General features: G+C 41.7%; 1 protein-coding gene across 1 annotated transcript in view; it reads left to right on the top strand.

The window, feature by feature from the left end:
• ERC2 (ELKS/RAB6-interacting/CAST family member 2) overlaps window positions 1-23,432 on the top strand; it is a 799,084-nt gene that overhangs the window by 727,164 nt on the left and 48,488 nt on the right. The window contains exon 17 of the mRNA XM_063113405.1: window positions 6,395-6,529. Coding sequence (XP_062969475.1) covers window positions 6,395-6,529 — 135 coding nt within the window. The remainder of the gene's footprint in view (window positions 1-6,394; window positions 6,530-23,432) is intronic.

The raw sequence follows: 23,432 nt of genomic DNA, 5'->3' as shown, positions 1-23,432 counted from the left end.
AAGAGTTCTATCACCTTAGGTGATGAGAAATTCAAGAAGTATCTGTGGAAAGGAGCCTGCTAGTCACAAGTATGTGAGCACTGTGCAAAAGTTAGGTATGTGCTTGTTAATTATTCAGTAAGAAGTGGCTGAGAGTCCTGCAAATACAGACCCCAAGACAAGGATTTGATGCAGGTAGTTTGTTTGGGAGGTGATCCCAAGAAGCATGATGAGAGAATGAGGAAGTAAGATGGGGAAGGGAAGGAGTCCAATAAAAGGTGCATTCAGAGGCAGTTTCCTGCCATAATCTACCAGGGCTCCTGCTCCTGGGAACCTGCTGGGAGATCCTGGAACTCTCAGGGGCCAGGATGCCAGCTATTTATCCATCACCTCGCTCCCTCCCAGACTGAGGATTGTTCTAGGAGTATGAGTTCCCTAGAACTTCTGATCTGCCCTGTTCCCCAGCCAAGCCTGTACCTGTGCCCAAAGGAAGGCCTCAGGCAAAGAGGGATGCAGGTAGGAAGCCAGCAGCACATCTAGACTGTTCATCCAAGCTGCACAAACACACACATCCCACTTTTTGGGTTGCCCTAATTGACCTGTTCTTCCTCTCAAAGTGTTGAAAGGGTCAGTTTACTATGGAGTCTCCCCAGCCCACTCCTCCCTATACTCACATCCAAGCCAACTCTCAAATCTTAGCTCAAGGGGCATCTGACCCATAGAACCTTATTTAACTCCCCTGCCCTCAGCTGGAAGGGATCTCTCCTGCCTGTGGACATCCATTTAAACCATTCCCTTCTCTCCTGTTTCTCTTGCTGTACTGTGCTGTAGTTAGCCCTCTCGTTCTTCATGTCTTGTTCATCTTTACATCGCTCCCACCCCTGGCCTAGGACCTTACCTTTCATGTCACTACCATAGGACTCTGGAGTCAGAAACCCAGGTTTCAGTCCTGTTTCTCCACTCACTTGCTGAGTAGTGGTAGGTTTATTTTCTTCATCTGTAAAAGAGGGCTGCTAAGAATAGCTATCTCAGATCTGGGGATTCAATGCGAGCATGCTGGCCAAACACTTAACCTGGCACCTAATTCTTGCTGGCGTTGTAGTTGCAGATGTTCCGTAAGTGTGGACTGAATTTCAGGGCAGTGTCCACAGTGGAAGCCTGTCCCTGTCACTGATTCTTTCTTAATCCCATGAAGTCCCCCAATGCAGAGCATTCCTCAAATGGCTTCTTCATCCTTGTGCTTCATTTTTTCCTCCAATTGTGACTGAGCATGGGAACCCAGAATCTACTCAATCCTGATTCACTGCCTTGTGAGCCTCGTGGATGTTCAGGAAGTCCTTCCCCTCCTCACTGTCCGGTGTGGTCTGCTCTCCCCATCTTTTACCTGGAGACAAGAATTGTTTGCCTTGCTCTGATTAGGTGGAAATAAGACTAGTTAGAAGAGTTCCTGAATGTTTTGGGTTTCCCTGGTGGGAAAGAAGGAGAAAAGAAAACCTGATAGAAGAAAAGTATAATTACTGTTGCACAGTATTATCTGTATGTCCCACAGCAACAAATCTTATATTTTTTTCTTATTTATACCATAGTCATGAAGGTTTTATTGTTAACTTCATCCAGATGACTGATCAAAGCATAGTTCATTATTGCCACCTTGCTAAAATATTTTTAAAGGCAGTTTAATATTACACTTTTATAGCTACATATTGCCATTAAGCTATTGAGTCTATTATTAGTCAATCAAGGATTTTCATTTTGTTGCAAGAGCTCCTTGGATAAACTCTTCAGAAATGTCAAAAGAGGTGGAATATCAGGCACCTTTTCACAGATGGTGTTCATCCAGGGTTTTAGTTAATGGATAAACTTTCAGGTTTCTTCCATGGTTGGTTCTTGGCACTAGCAAAAGTCTTCCAAAGTCCCCTGCTCTTCCAAAGACTGGAGGATAGTAAGAAAATGAACCTAATAACACCTCAATACTCTTTATTCTTAATGAAGTAAGTAATCAAGGAGGTGGTGGAGCATTTCACTGGGTCCAATTTGCTAAGGAATAGAATATTTTTGAAGACCAATTTGACTTGGCCAAAAGCTCCAAAACTGTGCATTTATCCTGCTCTTCCTACTTTCAATAACAAACAAAAACAAATACACAACAGGCAAAGTTAAACTATCACATCAGGAGTTAAATACACTATGGAGTCATCATAGACTCTTGCATTTCTCCCTTTCCAAAGTAGCCTGTGTCCTATCCATTCTTTTGTACATTCCTCTATTTCTTTGATACACATTTACTTACCGCTCATACACCAGACTCTGCACTAGGCGGTAAGTAAGAGGGTAATCCAGACATAGTGCTTCCCTTGAGAGATTTTCAACCCAGTGGTGGAGAAAGCTGAGCAGACATGCAGCTGTTTACCACTCGTTGAGGTAAGTGCTATGATGGCAGGGGCTGGAGGGTGGGTAAGAACTCTTCTGTGGAAAGGGGGGGAAGGACGCTAATCCCTTGTGAGGTGGATTAAGGGAAGGCATTTCTGGAGGTCGTGCCGTTGAAGCTAAGCCGGGAGAACTAAAGGGTATAACTCAAGCTTAAGGGGTAAAGGATGAAGGTCATGACCGAAACAGAGAACAGCATGTCCCAAAAGCTGGGGAGAGAGGGCATGAGAGGGAAATCTGGAAGTGTGTCGAGGAGCCAGCTCTTCTAAGGGCAGTGAGGAGGGGAAGAACCTGGATCCAGGGAGTAACTGGAGTCTGAGGTCGCTCTGGCCACGGAGTGTGTTCAGTGGGAGGCAAGAGTGCGGCAGGCAGGGGAGCTGTTAGGAGACTGTGGCCCTGGAAGAACAAGGCGGCACCTGGAAGAAAGAGGAAGTGGAAAATGAAATCCAATTAGATTTGTCTCCACTGTCATGACATAATATAGTAAAAAGAATATAGCACGGTTAGCCAAAGGCAAAAGTGTCAAGCCAGCAGTTTGGTAGACACTGCAAAGGAAGAAATTGGGCTTTGGTGAATTGCTAAATGAGTCCCCGACTTCCCAAGTGCAGTGCTGTGGAAAGCCGTCCTTCTCCAAGTCAATATTAGTTTTCCTGGGTTTTCAGTTATGACTGCCCAGAAGATTTGGAGTTGAAGGCTTTGTGGTGGGCACCTCGCGGACCTGATGGCTACAGGGATACGAGTCATTACACATGGGATCACCTGGTAAACGTGTCTGGAGTTATGTGAACAAATAGTGTCCTTGTTCCAATCCTTGTTATAACTTTCTGCAGTTTTTCTTTCATTGACCATTAGGGAGTGTTATTCGTGGCTTCCTATCCTTCTAGACCATTCTTTGTCTGTGAGGAAACCAATATAATTGGGTGGGGATGAAGATAAGTAGTGCAGATTTTTAAAAACAAGATGAAAAGAGATCCATTTTCAATTTGACAATTAAAGGAGCGAGGTTGGTCAAACTATTTTATAGGAGAGAACACTAGCAACCAGCCTGTAAGAAATCGGTCACAGTTTAGGGGATATGTTACAAGCAAGATAAATAAAAACCGTCTAGAGTATCAGACCAAGCTCTCATTTTTCATCTCTGTTTCACACTCTTCTCTTCCAGCCCAGACTAATCAAAGCCTCTTCCGCTCACAATTGCTCTGTGTACATTTCCCCCAGATCTGGTATTCACATGAACAATGTGGTTTATTTATACTTCAGCACCAAATTGGAAAGATGACATCATTCATTTACAGTCTTTATCCCATGACATGCCTACTCCCAACACCTCATTTCAGCAGACACATTTAGGACTGCATATAGCATCTTGTTTAGCTTGTACATTCTTTTATGGAATATAGTTCAAAGGTAGGAAACTTCGGGCTTGTCACTTGTAAGAAAGTAATCTCATAAAATCACAGGAGCTTCCCCAAAGGATAAGGACATTACAATGTTTACAATAGCAGAGTTACTATTTGTTCATTTAGGCTCCCTCGTTTATTCTTGGGCAAGTCTCTTCCTTCTTGACCGTTGCAAATCTCACAGCTCCCTTCAAGCCTTTAGAATTCTATTTAGAAGAAACAATTCCAGATTTATTAGTTCATGAGTTCAAAAGTACAGGCTCCTGACAATACTGAGATTTTAGGTGTGAACACTGAATTTCAGAAACTCATCTACAAGGATTAGCTGACCAAGGGGAATCTCACGACTTGGTCTGCAACAGCTCCACTGACCTGCTCTTTCTCATAAGGCATAACGTGTCCATTGGGTCTTCTGACACTTTAAGTGGACAAGTGAAGGATGGAAATGCTATCAGCTGCCAAAGGTTGCCTGGGATTTTTTATTTAATTTTTAAGTGGATCTTTTCCTCTATTTTTATTGTTTTTATCATATACATGCATTTTTTTTTTTTTTTTTACATCCACTGTGGGGCCTTTCAAATATTGTACACATTTTTAAAAATGGAGTGAGTAAATCATGAGACATCCTCTGGCAGGTAGAATTGGGATGTGAGGTGTTTCCAAAATTTAACAGAACCAAAGCATTTATGGGAAAGCTATTTCTACCTGTATAGCTGTTTGCCTTTTCTGCTAGCAGCAAGGCAAAGAAAAAATCCTTGAGATTGAGAATTGGAAGACCCAGAAAATCTCCATGTTCTGTGTCAAGAAAGAGACTCCGGGGGCTGAAATCTATGTCTTATTTTTCTAGCTGCCAAATGAGAATGGTAATAATTCCTCTTGGGAAAGTTTTGAGAATAAGTTAGATTGTATGTGAAAAATACCATAAGAAGGCATTATGTTAGGTCTAAAATTCTCTTTCTTATCAGAGCGTCATTTACATTATATAATAAAACTCCAACTGGTTGGAGGCTCTGCCAGTCTCTGACTTCTGGCTGTCTTAGAGCACTGATGGCTCATTGTCACCTCAACTCACCAGTGGGATTGTTATGGCAAATCAGGAGATATCCTCAACTCTCTGTGACTTTTCCTGCTGAGAACAAACATGCTTCTCATCTCTAGGATGGCAGCATCCCTCAAAATCATGGCCACTCCATCCGTCTCATCACTCATTACAGCAGCATGTATTGTGTATCTGTATCTGCTAGGCCCTGTGCTGAATTCTGGAGAGAGGCAGCTGGTAGAAACAGCCTCAAGGTCTACGAACAGATGGACAGATGGACAGATAAATCCATGATTATAGAGCTGTGGTAAGCAGGAAGCACATGTCACCCAGCCTCAAGGGTGGGATCAGGAAAAGGCTCCTAGAGAAAATATTGTGAGTTAGCCAGACACAGAAGTTAGAAGTGAGGGAAAGGGGACAGGAGGAGGCATCGCAGGCAAAGAAAACAGCATATACGAAGAAGGAGAAATTTCTTACAGCAAACAACAACAATAGCAGCAATAATAGTAATAACAGCACTTGACTTTTATTGCCAGCTTATTGTGTGCCAGGTACTAGACTAATACTGAAGTCCATCAGCTCATTTGCTCCTCACAAAAATCGTAGGGAAGTACTATTACTCCCATTTTAGAGTTAAGGAAATCAAGCTTTATCAGCGGTTAAGGCCACATAACCAGCAAAGAAGTGGAGCAGGACTTGAGTCCAAGCAGTCCTATCCCCAAATCTGCATTTCCTGGCTTTCTGAATTAGTTAATTATATCTTTTTTGTCCCCATGGTCTTTAGGCATTTTTCCAGACTCTGTGACCCTGTTAGGTCAATTCATCACCAGTCGTTTCTTACCCTGCATAATAAAACAGTGCAATTCTGTGGCCCTGGGGGTTTAACTATGACACCCAGTTGCCTCATGTGACAAACGTCATGGGGCGTAAATTAGAGTGTTCAGCTCTTTTTCCATCAACTTTGCACCTTTTGCTCAATTCTTTCAAGGAACAATAACAAAGTGTCCATAGAGAGCCCTTTCCCAAGAAGTCATCATAGCGATAAACCATGTCCATCAGTCGTTTTGCATTTGGCAGCTTTTGAGTGGATTTCTCTGCCTTGTCTTGTGAGATCATTGTTTGTAGTTCTGTGTCTCCATGCAGCCCTTTCACATATTGTCATCCAGGGCGTCCTTCTCTGGCTTGCTTTAGAGTATAGGATGTGATTGTTGGCACTCTGTGATTGCAAGCTTACTCTGGGTCTCTGTGATGGCTTGATAGTGTAAAACAAAGCACCTTAGGATAGGTCCATTTTTTACTTTTTAAATAACAAGGGGGAAGTACATTGACATCTACAGATGTTACATAGTAGCCTCAAGGATGTGACAAAGCTTCTTTCACCAAAACTAATGGCATGGTGCTTTTTAAATTAAGTTTCAATTTGACAAAAAGTGAAAACGTCTGGATTAGGAACAAAGGGAGCCCTGTAGGTACCGTAATTATGCCCTGAATCTCTTTGGCCCGTCTTCTAGCTCCTGATGGAATTTTCCCTGGTTTTTGTTCCACACAGACCCAGAACAGAATGAAGCTGATGGCAGACAACTACGATGAAGACCATCACCATTACCACCACCACCACCACCACCACCACCATCGATCTCCCGGGAGGTCACAACATCCCAATCACAGGCCTTCTCCGGACCAGGTCAGTTTCATTGCCGCTTACCTTCAGGACCCCTTTTACCCTTTGGATATTTTAAGATAAAATAAATAATCCTCAAGAAATAATAAACAGCATAAAGTGATACATTCTTTGAACTGAAACTAATAGCTTTGGTATTTATTTCCATCACTCAAGGAATCTAAATGTTTTCCTTTCTCCTTCCTCTTTAAGGTTTTGTCTTTTCTTGTTTATGCTATGCCTTTTCTTTCCTCCCCTCCTTTCTTCTTTCATAGATATGTAGTCTATTGCTGGGTTACTTTGGAATGTCTCTGTCAGAGTTCTAAGAGAAAGCACTTTGTTTCCATGAGCTTGGCAATCAGAGAAGACTTGAGTTTGCTGAGCACGTTCATAGAAAATTCCTTAGTGATGCAAATTAATGGTGGGGTAAAACAAGAAAAGAAATTGGTTTCACTGGCATTTCAGCCAGTGAAGTCGAGGAATCTGGTTTATTTGATTTGGACTCTATCTTCTCCTTTGACTAAGTAAAGCAAGTGAAAAGATGGATTGGCAAAAACAAAAACCGCCTGTGGTTTTCAAGGACATTCGCATTCACCCACGAAATGCAAAAACTATTTACAGTGTTTATTATTAAAACTCTTGGAGGTGAATTTTATGGAAATTAGGAAATTAAATGTAAACTACCAGGATAATATAGTCAATATGAGCAATATTTTTTCTTTTATTGTACTAAGCCCCCCTCCTTATTTTTATTTTATTTTATTTTATTTTATTTTTTGGTCATCCTAGTGTAACTTATACAACGCATTTCAGTAGGGGTGGGGCAGGAGGTAAAAGAACCATCTGGATAACTGTGAATGCCTTTGGATATAGGAGAGAGAGGGCTTGTTGGAATTACCTGTGTAAAGAGGGGGTTTAATTGTTTGCTGGGGGAGGAGGAGCTTATTATGCTGCTAAAACTGTTTTCAGGTGGCTGTGTTTCCTCTTCACCTCGTGTCACTAGCATCCCTAAGGAGAAGTTAAGATTAAAAGTCTCCAAGATGTTTCGCCAGGAGTACAACTCCAGGGGGAGCTATTTATGTAGAACAGAACATTAAAAGGCCTCCCTGAGCTGTGCAGTGAGGCAGCCAGAACCAGGAGGCTCCCCAGCCCTCGAGATTGGCCTCACCCTTGTACCCGGCAGAGTCTGCCCTCAGAGACCCCAACACTGCATAAAGTATTCTTCACACAGGACATCTAGATTTCTGGAGCCAAGTGCAGAAAGGCACCAGTTCGTGTTTTTAGTTCTCAAAATGTGCTCTTGATTTGGAGATCTGGAAAGTGGAGATATTGATTTTATGTCATTATCTTGTATATTTGTATGTGTTTTTTTTTTTTTTTTTTTTTTAAAGATGACCAGTAAGGGGATCTTAACCCTTGTCTTGGTGGTGTCAGCACCACGCTCAGCCAGTGAGCGAACCGGCCATCCCTATATAGGATCCGAACCCGTGGCCTTGGTGTTATCAGCACCGCACTCTCCTGAGTGAGCCACGGGCCGGTCCTTATTTGTATGTGTTTTTGTTTTGGTTTGGTTTTATTGTTTCAATTCTCATCCCTCATCACCACTGCCACCTCCCCACACCCACTCACCCCAGTACACCTGGCATCCTGCTAACTAAATCTCTTCACTCTCATTCTTGGCCCGTTTCCTTTGGCACACTGCCTTTTGCTCCTTGGCATTCTCCCATGAAGGGTGAGTGCGAGGTTTTATTGGTGGGAGGCCTGTACATGCAACTTTGGCTATTCCTCTGAACCACACATGCTAGAAGGCCACCCTGTCCCCCACCCCCATCCCTGAAAGACAGGAGCAGAGAACACTGTAAGGGCGGAAAGAATTTGTTACCAAATCGGGGAAGTGGGTCTCACAAGGACCTGTTGAGATAACACACTGGCTTGTCTCATCACAGAGACACATATACCAACATGTCCTACTGGAAATGGATCACCAGATCAAATTTATTCGAGGAAGGAGTTCACACAGGACATCTAGATTTCTGAAGCCAAGTGCAGAAAGGCACCAGTTCATGTTTTTAGCTCTCAAAATGTGCTCTTGATTTGGAGATCTGGAAAGTGGAAAGAAAGATTGATTTTATGTCAATATCTTGTATGTCTGTTGTGGTTTTGCTAGAATGATATTTCTTATAAAAGTTAGTCTCCTGCTGCTTTTCCAGAGATCTGTAATCACAAACTAGAGTGTTTTGACAATTTGGTTGACCCTCTGATGTTTGTCCACTGACACTACAGGTGGTCACGGGGCAGAATTAATTGCTCAGGGTGGTGGTCTTCCCAGAAGCATTAGCATTCCTTGAAGTGTGTCTGGCTAAGGCATGTTGTTGGGACCTTTGATACACCTTTCTCATTACTGCTGTTAAGAGGATGGTGATGGTCTTCCACTTTCACATCCTGCAGCTCAGTGAACACTCTAAGCCACCCACGGACACAGAGAAAGGTAGCCCCATCCCCTTCTGCAGAAGAGAACTCCAGACCCTGGGACAGGGATGCACTGACTGGAATCTCGATGCTAGTTATTTGCTCATTCAGCTAGTACTTAGAGCACATATTCCATCCCAGCCACTATGCGAGGCGTGGGCAAGAACACGCGAGAACAGACAGAACTGCCTTCAGGGCATTTGCTGTCTAGTCCTGGGACAAGAAGCTGGGTCATCTGGTGTCTTGTTCAGTTCTTTTCTGGATCATGTCAATCAGAACAATACAGATAAAAGGTAGTTACAACTTCATTAGGGACCATGACTTAGGAACTTACTCTGCAGTGGGGTTCACTTTGAAAGATAATTCTGTGGTTTTAAATTGGAGTCAGCAAGGCTGTAAGGCATCCTTGCTGTACTCTGTTGATTAGAGAAGGACAATTAAGAAAGGAACCCCAGTATGATATTAGGTTGGCTCCAGTGATGGAGATAGAAACATCTCTTGGGTTGGATGCCCTTTTTGACTAGGTGTCCCTCCCCGGTACTGTAGATTTGAGATTTAGTCATCAACAACTCGTGTATCAATATAGGCACTGTTATAAATCTAAGTCCCAGAATGTAACACTTATCAAAGGCTGGGAAGTCCTTTCTAATTTGTTGCAAACATGATTGTGTAAACCACATATATTAATACATATGGGGTAGAGCTATTTCTTAGGAGAATATGACAGATTTATATCAGTATGTGACAACATAAGTCTTAATAATGTGTTAATTTGAATGGGATTTAAACTAAATGTTCATAATATACTTATGTTAGCTTAACTGACTTAAAAGGGAGAGATCTCTTCCAGGGATTCCTAATTCCCTCTCTATGGATCTTCTAGCTCTGGCCTTGCTGTGGCCCTAAGGTTGACCAATAATGTCTTTCTGGAAGAGGGGTAACAAAATATTGATATTTCCTCTTGAGTTTTATTAAGAGATCAGCACACATAAAAATGAAGAAATATGAAAAATGAGCCACTTTGCCAGTTTTACAGAAAAACTCACTTTTCCTTAGGAAATTAAATTTAGGTATTGCCAGGTACTTACTGGATTATGTTCTTTTTCCATTTCTTCCCTGTCCCTTTATCCTTCACTATGATTTTGCTTTCTCTTTGACAGAACCTGAATCTAGTATTATAAGTCTACAATGGCATTTTCCAAAGTGACCTTTAGACCATTAGTCCCATGAGGAAAGTCTTGAAACAAAGGTTTGGTGGGCAGAGAATTTTGGGAAAGTGCTCCACATTATAACTCTATCTTGGAGCGTCCTTGTGCAATTAGCAGATCAAAGGATCTGAAAAGTCACATAAGAAAGAGAGAGCTCTACAGTGTTATTTAATCCAACATTTCCCAGACTTATTTGATCACAGAATTTTTTTTTTATAGTAACATCTGTGCTCTGAGAAGTATTGTTCTTAGAGTGTCCGGTGAAAAAAGAGACTACCCAATTTAAAACATGACTGATCCAGTTTCCAGCAGTGTTTTTCATCAGAAGGCGGAGTTTTGAGGCAGTTTCCCCTAGGCTTTGCATAGCAGAAAATGAAAGTGCCTCTTCCATTCATTTCCTGGGATACCTTCTTAAAGGCTATAACACCTGAGAGTAAGTTATCCCACCAAGGCCCCAATAGATCTGAAGAAAGGGAGCCATTAAGGATGACCCAGAAAATCAAGCATGGTCATAAATACCAGCCCTTCAGGGATTGCAAATGACTGGGATGAGGGAATGGGAGGATTTGGAGAAGATGTAAGAGAAGTCCACATGGGGTGGCAGTGTGACAATCTAGTCCTCTACCTGAGAAAGGAGTAGTAAATAGCTGGTGGCCTCTGACCCCCAGGATGGCCACAGCCATTGAATATGTCTAAACAGAACATCCAGACAAATCCCAGAAATGACTTAGGAAATCCTTCAAACCAAGAAGTGGTCACAAGGACAGATAAATATTTCCCATGATACAAGATGCTGGCATGTTTTTAGAAACAATAAAGGCCAAAGAGTAAATAGAACGTGCTGGAGACACGTTAGTGATTTTCTTTTTATCGAGGTTGCCAAGATTGATTTTACAAATCCAAGTGGCAATCTTGCTCATCCTCAATATTCCGTCTATTATTTTCTTTAAGTAGCATCTTTCTCTGCCTTAGAGCATATCAGTGATATCAAGTCTTTCTACTTTCCTTTTTCCAGGCATCATACACTTTTTATTGTCCCAGGAAAAGTCATATTTTATTAAACTCCTTTCAGCAGCTCCCAGGTACAAGTTAACGCCATCAGTAAGAAAACCCCAGCATCAGAGTGAGCTCCACACTCCAGCCAACTTAAAATTCACACACCACCCTTTTTGCACCTAGGACTCACATTTCTGGGTTTGGGTGTTAGGTCTTTAACAGCCTGAATCTCACTGCTTTTTTGTGCAAAATGCACCTCTTATAGCACCTGCCACTCTGATTCTAGTTTGGAGGGGCCTACATGGCAAAAAACTTTAACATTTTTGCGCTGGAAGCCCAAGAGAAAACTCTCCTCTCCTGTCTTCCTCCTTCATTGAATAAAAATGCTCATTCACAGGAATAGAGACACCCAAGAGATTTTAAATCTTTAAGACTTTCAGGTCCCACTTAAAATTTAAAATTTACATTTTGCATATAGAAATCCTTTCTCTAAAGATCAACCGCAGAGTCCTGGAGCATGGAAACATCAGTAGACTGATTATGGAAAAAATTGGTTGAATTTTATATTTCGTATTCAGGTTCTCTCTTACATAGTCTCACACCTGCGTGGCCCTTGGTAGGCACTCCATAAATGTCTTTTGAATGAGCCCTTCCCCTAGGACCTTTGGGAAATGGAAAGGAGGGTGGCAGTATCCCCATTGTACAGATAATGACACTGGAACTCAGAGAGGTTGTTATTGATCCAGAGTCACAAAACTGAAAATCAACAGGCCGAAGATGAGGGTCTAAGTCTCTGAGTGCCTTCCAGTGGTGGCAAACCTTTTTGGATGTCGGTATAGATGTATCTGTGCAGCCACATGTATTTATAGTTGCATGGCTGTAACACTTCCACTTTTTCTAGAATGCAAATGTGCTTTCTTCCTTTGCCACTGAATTGTAGTAAATGTTGTCTTTTTTTGATTTATTTTCCAAAGTTGAATTAAAATGTCATCTCATCACTTTACTTTCCATTTGTCCCAGCTTTTGTTGTCTTTCTTTCCTTTCTTCTGTTTTGTGCCTTTATTCCTTTCATGTCCCCCCATTTCACCTGTTCCCCTTGAATCTTCTCTATTCCTACTGTCCCTGTGTCAATGAAAACAAGGCTTCCTGAAAGCTCTCCCACTGTCATGTAATCACCAGAGTGAGATCCTCAAGTATTGGAGAGACTGGCCCAGGGAGGGAGGGGAATTGCTGTGGGTCAAGGGGGCTCTTGCAGTGGATTGCCAGGCCCCACATTCCCTTGCTCACTCACCCATGAGCCTCTGCATGAGCAAAGTAGAGGATGCGTCACTTGGCTAAGGGCTGCCATTGGATCAGCCAGGGTGCTAGGAGTACTTTCAGATAGTGACATTCCTGTGCCAGAAGCTACATTTTCCATTTTGCATTCTTGACTGGAGGGTGTCCATTCTGCTGATCTTGTCCTAGAATATTGATTGTCCTAATCCTAAATACTCTACACTCCACTTGGCAATTTTCAGAATCTGTCTGCAGATCTGAATAGTGATCTTCGGCTCTTTCTCTGATGCTCCTGGTTAGTGTGTGGTCTCGGAATGAATTGGTTCTCAGACAAGATGTAAGTTTGTACCACTGGACACATTTCAGAGCACTGAATGTCCACTTCCATTTTCTGCTGGAAATTCGCATAGAATTCTGCTTGCGACACATGTCGTTTTTCCATAAGCCACAAATAACTCGGTCACTAAAGAATAAGAACCTAGATTTGGCGTTCTTTTCAAGCCGGTGGTCATGGCACAGACATACAGATTGTATTTTAAAATAAAATGATCCCAGTAACCCAACCCACAATGGATGATGGAAATCTGTTTTTCAATCTTTGCATATGGAATCGATTTTGTATGTTGCCTGATGCCCAGAGGACTGAACCTATGCTTTGCTTCAAAGAGGCTGTAGCACTTACTGCCTTGATTTTGAGAGTTCTTGTCTCAAAACTTGTCCCCTCTTCCCATAGACAAAAGAGCCATAAGGTAGAGTTAGTTTAGAAAATAAAAGCAGGGTTCCTGTCCTCTCACATCTGTCCTGCTGCACACACCTGAGCCTTGAGTGTCTGCTCTCAGATAGAATTAGTCAGTGTCCTATAGAGCATTCCCATAGGAGGGGAATTTCCAGCCATCCCTGCAATCAGGCCCTCATTGAGGTCATAGCTGGAGGCAGGTAGCATCTCCAGGCCCCATGTGTTTCCTGGCCCCATATCTGTCTGGAAAAACCCACTTGCTTTTTTCCTCCTCCTCCTCCTCCCTAGGGCCTGCCTTTTGTGTTTAGTCGAGGAGCTGGAGTCTCATGGTCCACCAGGAGAATGAAACAGTCACAGCAATTCCTCCCAGGCTCTGTGACTTCTCAGAAATCCAGCTCATGGCCCTGGGATTCCCACTCACCCTCGGCCCCTCCTGTGAGATGCTGGACAGGGTTTTGTGATTGATGCCCTGCTTTTCTTGCACTTTCACCAACAGATTAGCCAAAGTGCAGCCCTTTGAATTCCAGCAAACAGACGAGGGGTTTAACTTGCTCCGTTGCCCCCAGAAGATGGATTCTGTATATAGAGTTGTTATTGCTAGCTTTTGCTTAGGGAGGGGAAAAAAAAGAATTTATTTTATGTTTTGAGGTTAAATGAATGTGGGATAAATGTATACATAGTGTCCTGTGTGTATATATGTATGTATCGCTATATGTCAGATGAACTGAGGACTTTTCCACATATGGAAGAATTTCACAAGATCATGTTGAACTAGAAATTTCTCTCCCTAACTTCCCCTGAGTGCATGTTTGAATATACATTATATATACATATATACATATATATGTGTGTGTGTACGTGCAAATATATTTTCATTATCCTACATTGCAGAAAAATTAACCACCATGTATCAGAGCTTACTAAAGTATAGTTACAGAACAGCCAAAAACCCAGAAATTTTTAGTTTTCTATGACAGTAACCTGATAAGGAAAGTTATGTGTCTTAGGCTTTTTAATATCAGTTTTCCATCCAGGCTAGCCTGTGTAAAGCTTGCCTGAATAAGAGATGGTATTTTTTTTTTTTTTGCATTGCAAATCTAATTTCATGGCCCACTTCTGGGAAGAAGCCTTGAGTTTTGGCTTCATGTAGGGATGAAACCTTTGAATTCAACAACCCATGAAGAAACCTCTTGTCGGTGCTGATGTTTATTGGACGGGAGAAGGGTTCAGCGATTTCGACGGTTGCCATTCCTGGGCAAGTGTCTCAGAACTGGAGCCAAGGATATTCTGGCATGCATTTTGAAATAAATGTTGGGAGCTATTGCTCTTTTCCAGTACTTCTTTTTGTCATGAGTAGAGAGGAAGATACAGTGTTTAATACTCAGCAGGTTAAAAAGAAGTACCTGAAATAGAAAGATAGCTCAGATGCCATTTTTTTCTTTATCCCCAAAGACTGCTAAAAATCCCCAAAGCTACTAACACATGAGCCAGATGGCATATATGATTTCTTACCATCGGGAAAGAAAGGTGGCAGTTTATTTGTTTGTTTGTTTTTAAGAGCAGGAGCTCTGGAATGACCCTGCCGTGGCTCTCTGCAAGGCCACAGGTGCAGAAGAAAATGGGGACACATGTCTGAGCCATTGTCGTGGGAGGTATTTAACTGCCTCCTTCCTCTGCTAACAGTTACATGCTTACCCAACCATTACGAGCCACAGGAGAGGAAGGGAGGCGGGGGTTAGCAGCGACTGGGAAACTGGCTAAGCAGATGAGCAGGTTATTGCCAAAGCTCTTTAATCTGGGTGTGATGTTAATTCCTTGCATGTAAGCACAGAGGGCATGATTTGATAAACCCTGCCAGGTAGGGCCTTCATTTATGGGAAAAAGGCAGAGCTAGTTAATGCATCAGGATCCTCCTGTTAAAGAAGGATTTTTCTTTAAAGGAGGTTTGAGCCTATTAAAGATTTTAGTCTTAGTCTATTTTGGGTAAAGTGTTTTTGTTTTGTTTTGGGTTTTTTTTCCTTTTGCTGATTTGTCTTAGTTTTACATCTTGTTTGCAGTATTAGGTTTTCATTAAGAGATTTGTTGCAGTATCTTTTGAGTCCACAGGGGTTTTCAGACAGCCTGTACTCCCCAGCTTGTAGATGTAACTCATCTTGGCAACATTGGAGGGTTGATTTCTTTTCAGCTTGCTGCTTTAATCCAGTCACATTTGTCTAAGAGGCAGCACTTCAGCTCTCCCATTGAAAGGGGGTGGCCAACCTTGAAATGTCGGGAAGAAGGGAAATCCATTTTATATTGCTAAACACCATTGCCTCTTTTTTTTTTTTTTTTTTTTTTTTGAACTGGTGTAACAAGGATCATGTTTGACTTACACACTCCAGGCACTTGCAGTGCTCCAAAGATAAGGAAACAGCAGAGGAAAGGCAGTTGTAAACATCCTTTAAATGTACACTGCACACACCCACAAATTCTGTTAGTTATTTTGAAAACTACCTTACTTATGGAACAAGAGCATTTTTAAAATTCTGGCTTCGACATCTATATATTAATGATCTGAATAAATGCTAGCTTTGAACAGCCCAGAGTTTCTAAAATATTTAAGAATGGTTTTATGCACTATCAGATCCTTTTCATACACATGCCATTTTGTCTTTGGCATCAGTGCAACATCAAATAATTTGTTGTGATATAACAAATGATTGAATGCCACCAACATGAATGATGTGCCCAGTTATGTTTGTATATAACTGTAACATCTACAAGGTGATTTAATTTCACCGTAACCCTATGAAGTCAGGGCCAGTACATGGCCCCATTTTCTTCTTTAAGCAACTGCGGAAATTAAGAGTGAAAAGGCTAGGAGTTTTGGTTGCCCACCAGCCAGGAAATGGCAGAACCAGAGTCATGTTAAAAACACAATTTCCACTGTGTTTAACAGAGCCAAGTGTTAATGACTGATGGATGAGGGAGCAAAAATAAAGCCTGTCTTCACTCCCACCCCCTTTTTATGGTTATCTGGCAATGGCTCAGCTTTTAGCAGATGTTGACTTTGAGCTTCCAAACAATATTGTTGGCCAAGGTAGAGCCTTCCAGCATTTTCATCTCAGCTGGGTATCTTGTATCCTTCAGCCGAGAGAACTGGCACCATGCACCAAAGACTGGCTTGTTAGAATTTCTTTTGCATGAAGGAAATAGAAAATTAGTTTTCCTAAAATGTGTACCATAATGATGGTGCAAAAAAAATTGAGGGAACATCTGAAGATGGTATGTTACATGTGAAGGAAAAGGACGCCAAAGCATCTATAACATTCTCAATGGCTTGGCAAAGAGGTCTCAGATGGCTGCCCTGCCTCAGGGTGTCCTTGTGAATTGAACTTGCTAAGAAGAGCCAACCCAGGCTGCCCAGACTGTCTAGTCTCTGCCTCTCCCTTGAGAGACACCCCAGTGTGTCTTTTTTTTTTTTTTTAAAGATGACTGGTAAGGGGATCTTAACCCTTGATTTGGTGTTGTCAGCACCACGCTCTCCCCAGTGAGCTAACTGGCCATCTCTATATAGGGATCTGAACCCATGGCCTTGGTGTTACCAGCACCACACTCTCCCGAGTGAGCCATGGGCCGGCCTCCAGTGTGTCTTTTAAAATATGGATATCTCCCATCACGTTCTCCCTCAGTCAATGAAGTTCATCTTTCACCATTTGGGGTTAGGAGAGTAAACTAGGGATGTGGCTGGTGCCATAGAAGGGGGAGAAGTCATTCTGAGAGACACAAGTCAACACAATCCTGGCAACCCTAAGGATCTCTGGAATCCAGGCAGCATTCTCTCTCAGAGGAGTCCAGTCATTCAAAAAAGCAAGAAATGAGCCTTACATAGTTACTCATTTAGAAATATTTGTTAAGTTCCCACATCTGAGATGTTGTGGGACAGTATGAAGGAAATAAAGGGACCTTAAAATTTCCCTTAAAGTTTGCCTTTATCCCCAGAGACCCTAAACTTTGTGGACATGCTGATGTTATGTCCATATAAACAGCTTCCGTGTGCATGTGAGGCCCCCTTTCTTCTACGAGCCAGAGAGACCCAACTTAAGTTGTAGCATTCAGCTCCAACCAGGATCTTCAGCAGCTTGGAAAGAGGGCAGTGTGAAGTTCAGAGTACGTACTTCAGAGCTGAGCTAAGCAGACCGACAAACGTCTTGTGGGGTCATAATGAGCTCTTCTTTCTGTGGCTTCACAGCTTATGTGGTGGAGTCAAAAGAGTGTACTTGCATGGTTAGACAGACTGGAATTTGACCCTAGCTCTGCAGCTCATGGCCAGGTATCCTTTGGCAACCTACTGGACCTCTCTCCCTGAGGCTTCCTTTCTATATCTCCACAAAGAGCCTCCTGACACCCGTGTAATGGGGCTGTGGTGAGGCTCAAAGAAACACAGAAAGCTATCAGCACTCTCTCTAACCTAGAGGAGGTGCTAACACCTGCTGGCCCTTTTCTAGCCCAGGTCAGAAGCAAGCTAACATTTATATTTACATAGAATAGAAAGTGGGTATCTGACCCTGGCTAGGACTTTCCTGTTCTTTGGGAGAACTTGTCTGCAAATGGGCCCTGCAGGTTGTAACAGACATAAATCATGTAAGCATTATAGCCATACCTGACTCCACACCTGAACAGAGACATCCATCCATGGGCTAAGCATTTCAGGAGGTGGAAGAGATGAAAGACACAAAGGAGCAGTCTCTAGGAGGAAGGTTTGGACTTGACCCTGGGAGAAAACTTATCCATGCCCTGATGAAGCTCAACTCCTCTCTCTTCCAGGCTCACACCTAAGCCTATTGTTTTCCGTTACACATGTGTCCGCCTTTCCTGACTCTGGCCAAGCTTGCAACTGGAAATGCCAAGAGGATCTGCTTTGGTTGAACCCAGGCTCAGGGCACATCATAAATCCCATATGGTGGTCTGGCTTTTGTGACTCATGCAGCCAAAGTTTGCAGAGTCCTGGGGCTCAAAGTCTCAGAGAAGCCAAGATTGAAGTAGGGGTGGAGGTGGGTCTGAAGACTGTCCCCACCAGACCCAATTATAACCAGGATAATTTCCTTGCACCTCATCCTGCAGGGTAGCCAGGTTGAACTTCCTGGCAGAGGCAGCGGCTGAGTTCCCTCAAAGGCAGCTGGCTATCTGAAAGTGACACTGAGATGATTTCACTCTCTTTTCTAGGTAGGATTGGTGTGACATGTGACAGTAAGGTCCCCATTAGGAACCTAGTCCTCTGATTTCAAGAAAAAAGCCAACTTTCTACTCAAAGAGAATTGCAGATGTTTAAAAAAATATATTCAGTGAGGGACTTGGGTTTGCCTGCTGGCTGCACCTAATACTTCAAAATGAGACCAATTAAAGGTTTGCACTGGACTATTTATCATGTCAGATTGTATAGTTCCTTCCCAGAGCTTCTTTGCTGGGGCTAATAAATGCTCCCTACGACAGCAAGTCTCTTGTCAGAGATGGCTCAGTCCCTTTGCCCTTAGATCTTGTCATCAACATAGTTGCCATGAGCAGCCCATCCGGTGAGGAATTTCGTTTTATCTCAGTATTTAGATAATCCCATTAGGGCCTAGCATCTGGGACTACAGGATTTCCATCAAGGGCTCTTGTCCATCACATCGTCCCTGGAGCTGTGGATACATCCTGAGGTTATTTAATAGTTAAGCCTCCCAGCCCCTCCTTCAGAATTTGCTGCGTTTTGTGGTCACTATGCTCTGGGCTTCAGTCCACCTTGGATGTTCCCATCCCCAGATGCCGTGGACAAAAGCACACAGATGACTGATGGACTAGAGGCTTTCTTCCTATCCAGATATTTTGGCAACTCCTGGGAGAACAGTCTCTCAAAGAGGACACACGAGGAATCAAACACCAGGCAGCATCCAGAAAAGCCAAGCAAAGTAGATTTAGAAACAGAAAAGCAAGGAAAGGAAACAGACTCTCCCAGGCCTGAAATGTGCATTTTAAAACTTCAAGTATTTCTAAATAAGTTTGCATGAAGTTAGGGATCAAGTGATACTTATCTGTTTCTCATTTTTTGGTCACCAAGTTTACATTTCTGTGTGCTAAGGTTGTTGAACAAATTAATATTTGCATCCAGGATGCAGGCAGCGTATCAGTCAGACAGCTGCAAATGTTTGGAAAGACCTGGAGCTCCCTCTCTGATTAGCTCCTGCATTTTTGTGTTTTATTCCCCCAACGGATCCTCATTCTGACCCAGATCACTTGGTGTTGAGGGTCAATTCATGCTTAAGCTTTGAAGATTAGAGAGACCAGAAATGGCCACCACTTCTCTTTCTATTTGCTTTTAAAAACTTTAAACTTTAAAAACTAAAAACTTCTAAGAATGCATAATATTCTCAGTCCACAAAAGGAATTTATGCACATTTCTGCCATGTTAAATGTTAGCAAAGTTTATATTGGACTGTCATATTTCTTTACTTTGCTCACCAGCATATAAGACGTCGATCTCAACATCTGGTTTTTAATAACCCTCGACATCTGGGAGCTCCTTTTTATTCCTATGGTGGACGAGGAACAGTAGTGATGTTGGCAGTGTATATTTTCAAGCTATAACTCCTGTCTGTTTCAATCATAATTAATTACCACTTTTTAATATATTTAATTTGCTAAAAGTGATTTGCATTAGACCACATTTCACCGTTAAGAAAACAGTGGTAGATTTTGGTGGCAGTGGCTTTTTTTTTTCTTTCTTCTTTTTTAAAAATTAAAATTCTAATATGAATGGATTTGGAACAAACTGAATGTATACATGCAGTTGGGTTTTAAATGCGAAATGAAATAAACTGCTCTGAAAGGAAAGTTATTTTACAGCCACTTAGGAAGCAGTCAGCAGGGGCTGTGGGCTGCATTTTAGAGAAAGCCTCCTACTTTTTTTGTGACTTCGGCAAATCACACCATCTTTCTGTGCATAGAGTTTTCCTACAGCAGCGATTTTGGGGCCTTATTATGAAAGATAGGGCCTCCATCCAGAGAAATATATTTACACACATACTCAACAACATTCTGCATTGAATTTCAAGAGGTTGCTAAACCCCTTGAAACCCATTTGTGTATGCCCTGGGGTCTCATGCTGTAGACTTTCCTTTTTTATTAACATGAAAAGGAACATCAACATTGCTTTTCTCCAGGGACTGAGAGGAAGTTCAATGAATGTAAAAATACATTTTTCCTAAGTCATGTAGGGGAAAGGAAAGTTTATTGCCAGGAGCAATTACTAGACTGTTTAGTAATAAATAAACACAGATAATTTTTACATAAGAAGAGCCAGCTAAAATGTTCAGTGTACCTTTTTTAGGGCCATAATATTTCTGTCTAAACTGTCAAGCGAAAATTCATATCGAGTTTTCCATTTCAGACTTTGAAAGTTGCTTGATTGACTTAGGTCACTTGGGGAATCTTAACCTTCGTAGGCCGTGGATCCCTCTGGCATTCTGATGAACTCTCTGGATCTCTTCTCCGAATAATGTTTTTAAATGCATAAAATAAATACATAGAAACACAAATAAAACAAATTATATTAAAAATCAGTTAAAAAAAACACACATCTAAATCCTTGAGTAGATAAAAATTACTTTTGCCTTTTGGTAAGATTGGGTTGAACTGAATGAAATTGCTGTTTTTCTAAGTTGAAAATAGGCATTTTCATGATTCAACTTGATATTATCACAACTTAAGGAGTAAAGATCCAAACAGTGAGAAAATGTTCCAAGTTTTTTATTTTTGTTCCTGTTCCTAATTTTCAAAACAAAGAAGCAAATCATGGCAAAATCTGGTTTCACTGGGGATTTATTAAAAGACATGGCTCCCAAATTATGTGTGAGACCAGGATATGGGTCATTCAGTCTTAGACTCCTACACTTTGTTTCTATCCTTGTGGTAAATAGTGAGAATTATTCAAAACAGGGACTTTGTGACGGTGGATAAACTTCTGTCTTCAAAGATTCAATTTCCCTGCGTATTGGCCACTTCACTAAATGAGGAAAGGGGTCAGAGCCATTTGGAAACATTTTCAACAAGAGTTCAGGCCAAATAAGTTTCAGTTTATCTAGTTGAACACAATTTTAAGTTAAACACAACTTTATTTCTGTAAGCATTCTACTGAATTGAAAGTTTACTCTCTTTTCTTTGAAACTTATTTGATTGCAAATATATAATCATTCCATGCAAGTGTATAATCATTCTGTGGGGTGCACATCTTCTTTTATGCTGAGAGCAAAATAGAACCTGGCAAATAAGATCACAGCATATTTGAGCCTTTGTGAAATAACTGATACGAATTATCGCATGCTAAAAAATTTTGTTTCACTAAGTAAATGGAGTTTTTTTTTTTTTTTTAAATTCTTCAGCCTTTATTGATACTTTAAGCTTAAGAGAAATTAAGGGTATTTGATTACTATAATTACTTCTCTGCTTACTTAAAAGGTTTAATCTACTCCTTAGGTATATGCAATTCAGATGGCATGTTTTCCAAAAAAATAATCATCTGATAATGTAGACTAATTTTCATCTTCTAATCCAATCTTGACACAGAGTCAGAGCTGGGTGGGTGGAATGTTTTTGTGCAGGCGTTGCCATAGATACAAAACTTGGTAATGTATTTGACAAGTCGGTTATGGGGACTTAAGGTACGATGGATTTTTTTCCCTCGCTCTTTAAGATTAAAAAAAAAAAAGTGAAGATGAGTGTGCCTTGCAGTGCATCTCGGTGTAACTAACCTTCTCTTCTTTCATTCTGGTGCTCCTCCTCTCTGTGCACCTCCCACCTCGGGCCGGCCGCAGGATGACGAGGAGGGCATATGGGCATAGCCGGGCCTGTAAACCAAAGTTCCAGTTTTGTTTTGAGGGGTGAGAAACCATCTTTTATATCATTTTTCTAAAAAAAAATTGCATTCTAGTGTTGTATTGTATGTGTGCTCAATTGTGCTCGCTGATGTTTGTGATCGTGCCCTGTGTTTGCTACCATGTTCTGCGAGTGCAGAATGTCCGCGTGCCCTGACCCTCCCCAACAGCCTTCTCCATCCTCCCTCACCTCCCCACCCCTCAACCACATTCTTGCTCTGCCTTGTTGGGGCTGGGTTGAGCACGATTCAAATGTTTCTGTGTTATTTAAGATGTAAACTATGCCCTTACTAGGATTTATACACACTTTTTAAGGCATGATTGTGGACTCAGAAATTGTTGCAATTCTCCAGTCGTGGTTTTCAGCCGACTGCTTGCTTTTGCCAGATATGCCAGTGTGGTGTGACTCTCACGTCCTTCTGGTTGTGTCAAATGTTTGGCAAGGAATAAGGAAAATAAAAGTATATATCTTCACGGAGCAGAAACTATCATCTCTGAGAAGCCCGTTTCATGGATTGTGCTATCTCTTCTATGGCAGTTCTGAAGAAAACACAAGGATCAAGGCATAGTGATGGTGAATGGGTAACTGTAACTTTCTAAATGAATTAGAATAGAAATATGAATATTGGCAGATGTCATTAGTGGCATTTTATCTGTTGCTTTTTTTTTAAGTGCACTTTTATGGAGCTTTGCATTACAAATGATATGCCTTGCATTTCTCAAAAGGTTTTGCTCTTTTAAAAGCTGATTTTTATCTATCAAGAACCCATCGTTTATTTCTTTCCTGTCTGCATTATGACTGAATAGTGGCACATGTAATTACCACATGGTTAGAAATGGAACATTCAACTCTGGCAAACTTTTGCTGCTGGGAATTGCACCTCTCTGTATACTGCAGGCCGTTTAACACCAAGTCACAGACTCCCTGGAGTTGAATATATGTATGGTTACATGGAATATGATGTTGAACTTGATGATGTTGAACTTGATGACGTTGCACATGACATATTATTCAGAACAAGGAAGGCGGTAGATTGTGTGCCATGGTGATTTTTTTCTGGTCGGAAAGTACTTACCGTGTAGTTCTTTTTTCTGGGACAAACATGAAATGTCACAGTGCTGGAGGATCAACAGTTGTGGGACAGTTATTTGGGACTATTTAGCATGTGTGCCCTTCCCCAAGTCTTGCCTTCATATAACATGGCAGTGGTGCTTTAGGTGAATTTTAACCTTGATTCTATATTGCTAGTGGGTGACAGTTTCATTGCTGTATTTCACTTCTTAGTTGAACCTGTTGTAGTTCCTACTAATGGGTCAGATTTGCTTTTTTTTTTGGTGCTGCAGGGAATACACAG

This window comes from Cynocephalus volans, chromosome 11 (assembly GCF_027409185.1).
Source record: "Cynocephalus volans isolate mCynVol1 chromosome 11, mCynVol1.pri, whole genome shotgun sequence".
NCBI classification, from domain to species: domain Eukaryota; kingdom Metazoa; phylum Chordata; class Mammalia; order Dermoptera; family Cynocephalidae; genus Cynocephalus; species Cynocephalus volans.
Note: the sequence above shows the minus strand (reverse complement) of the source record. Positions and strands in the feature narration are given on the sequence as shown.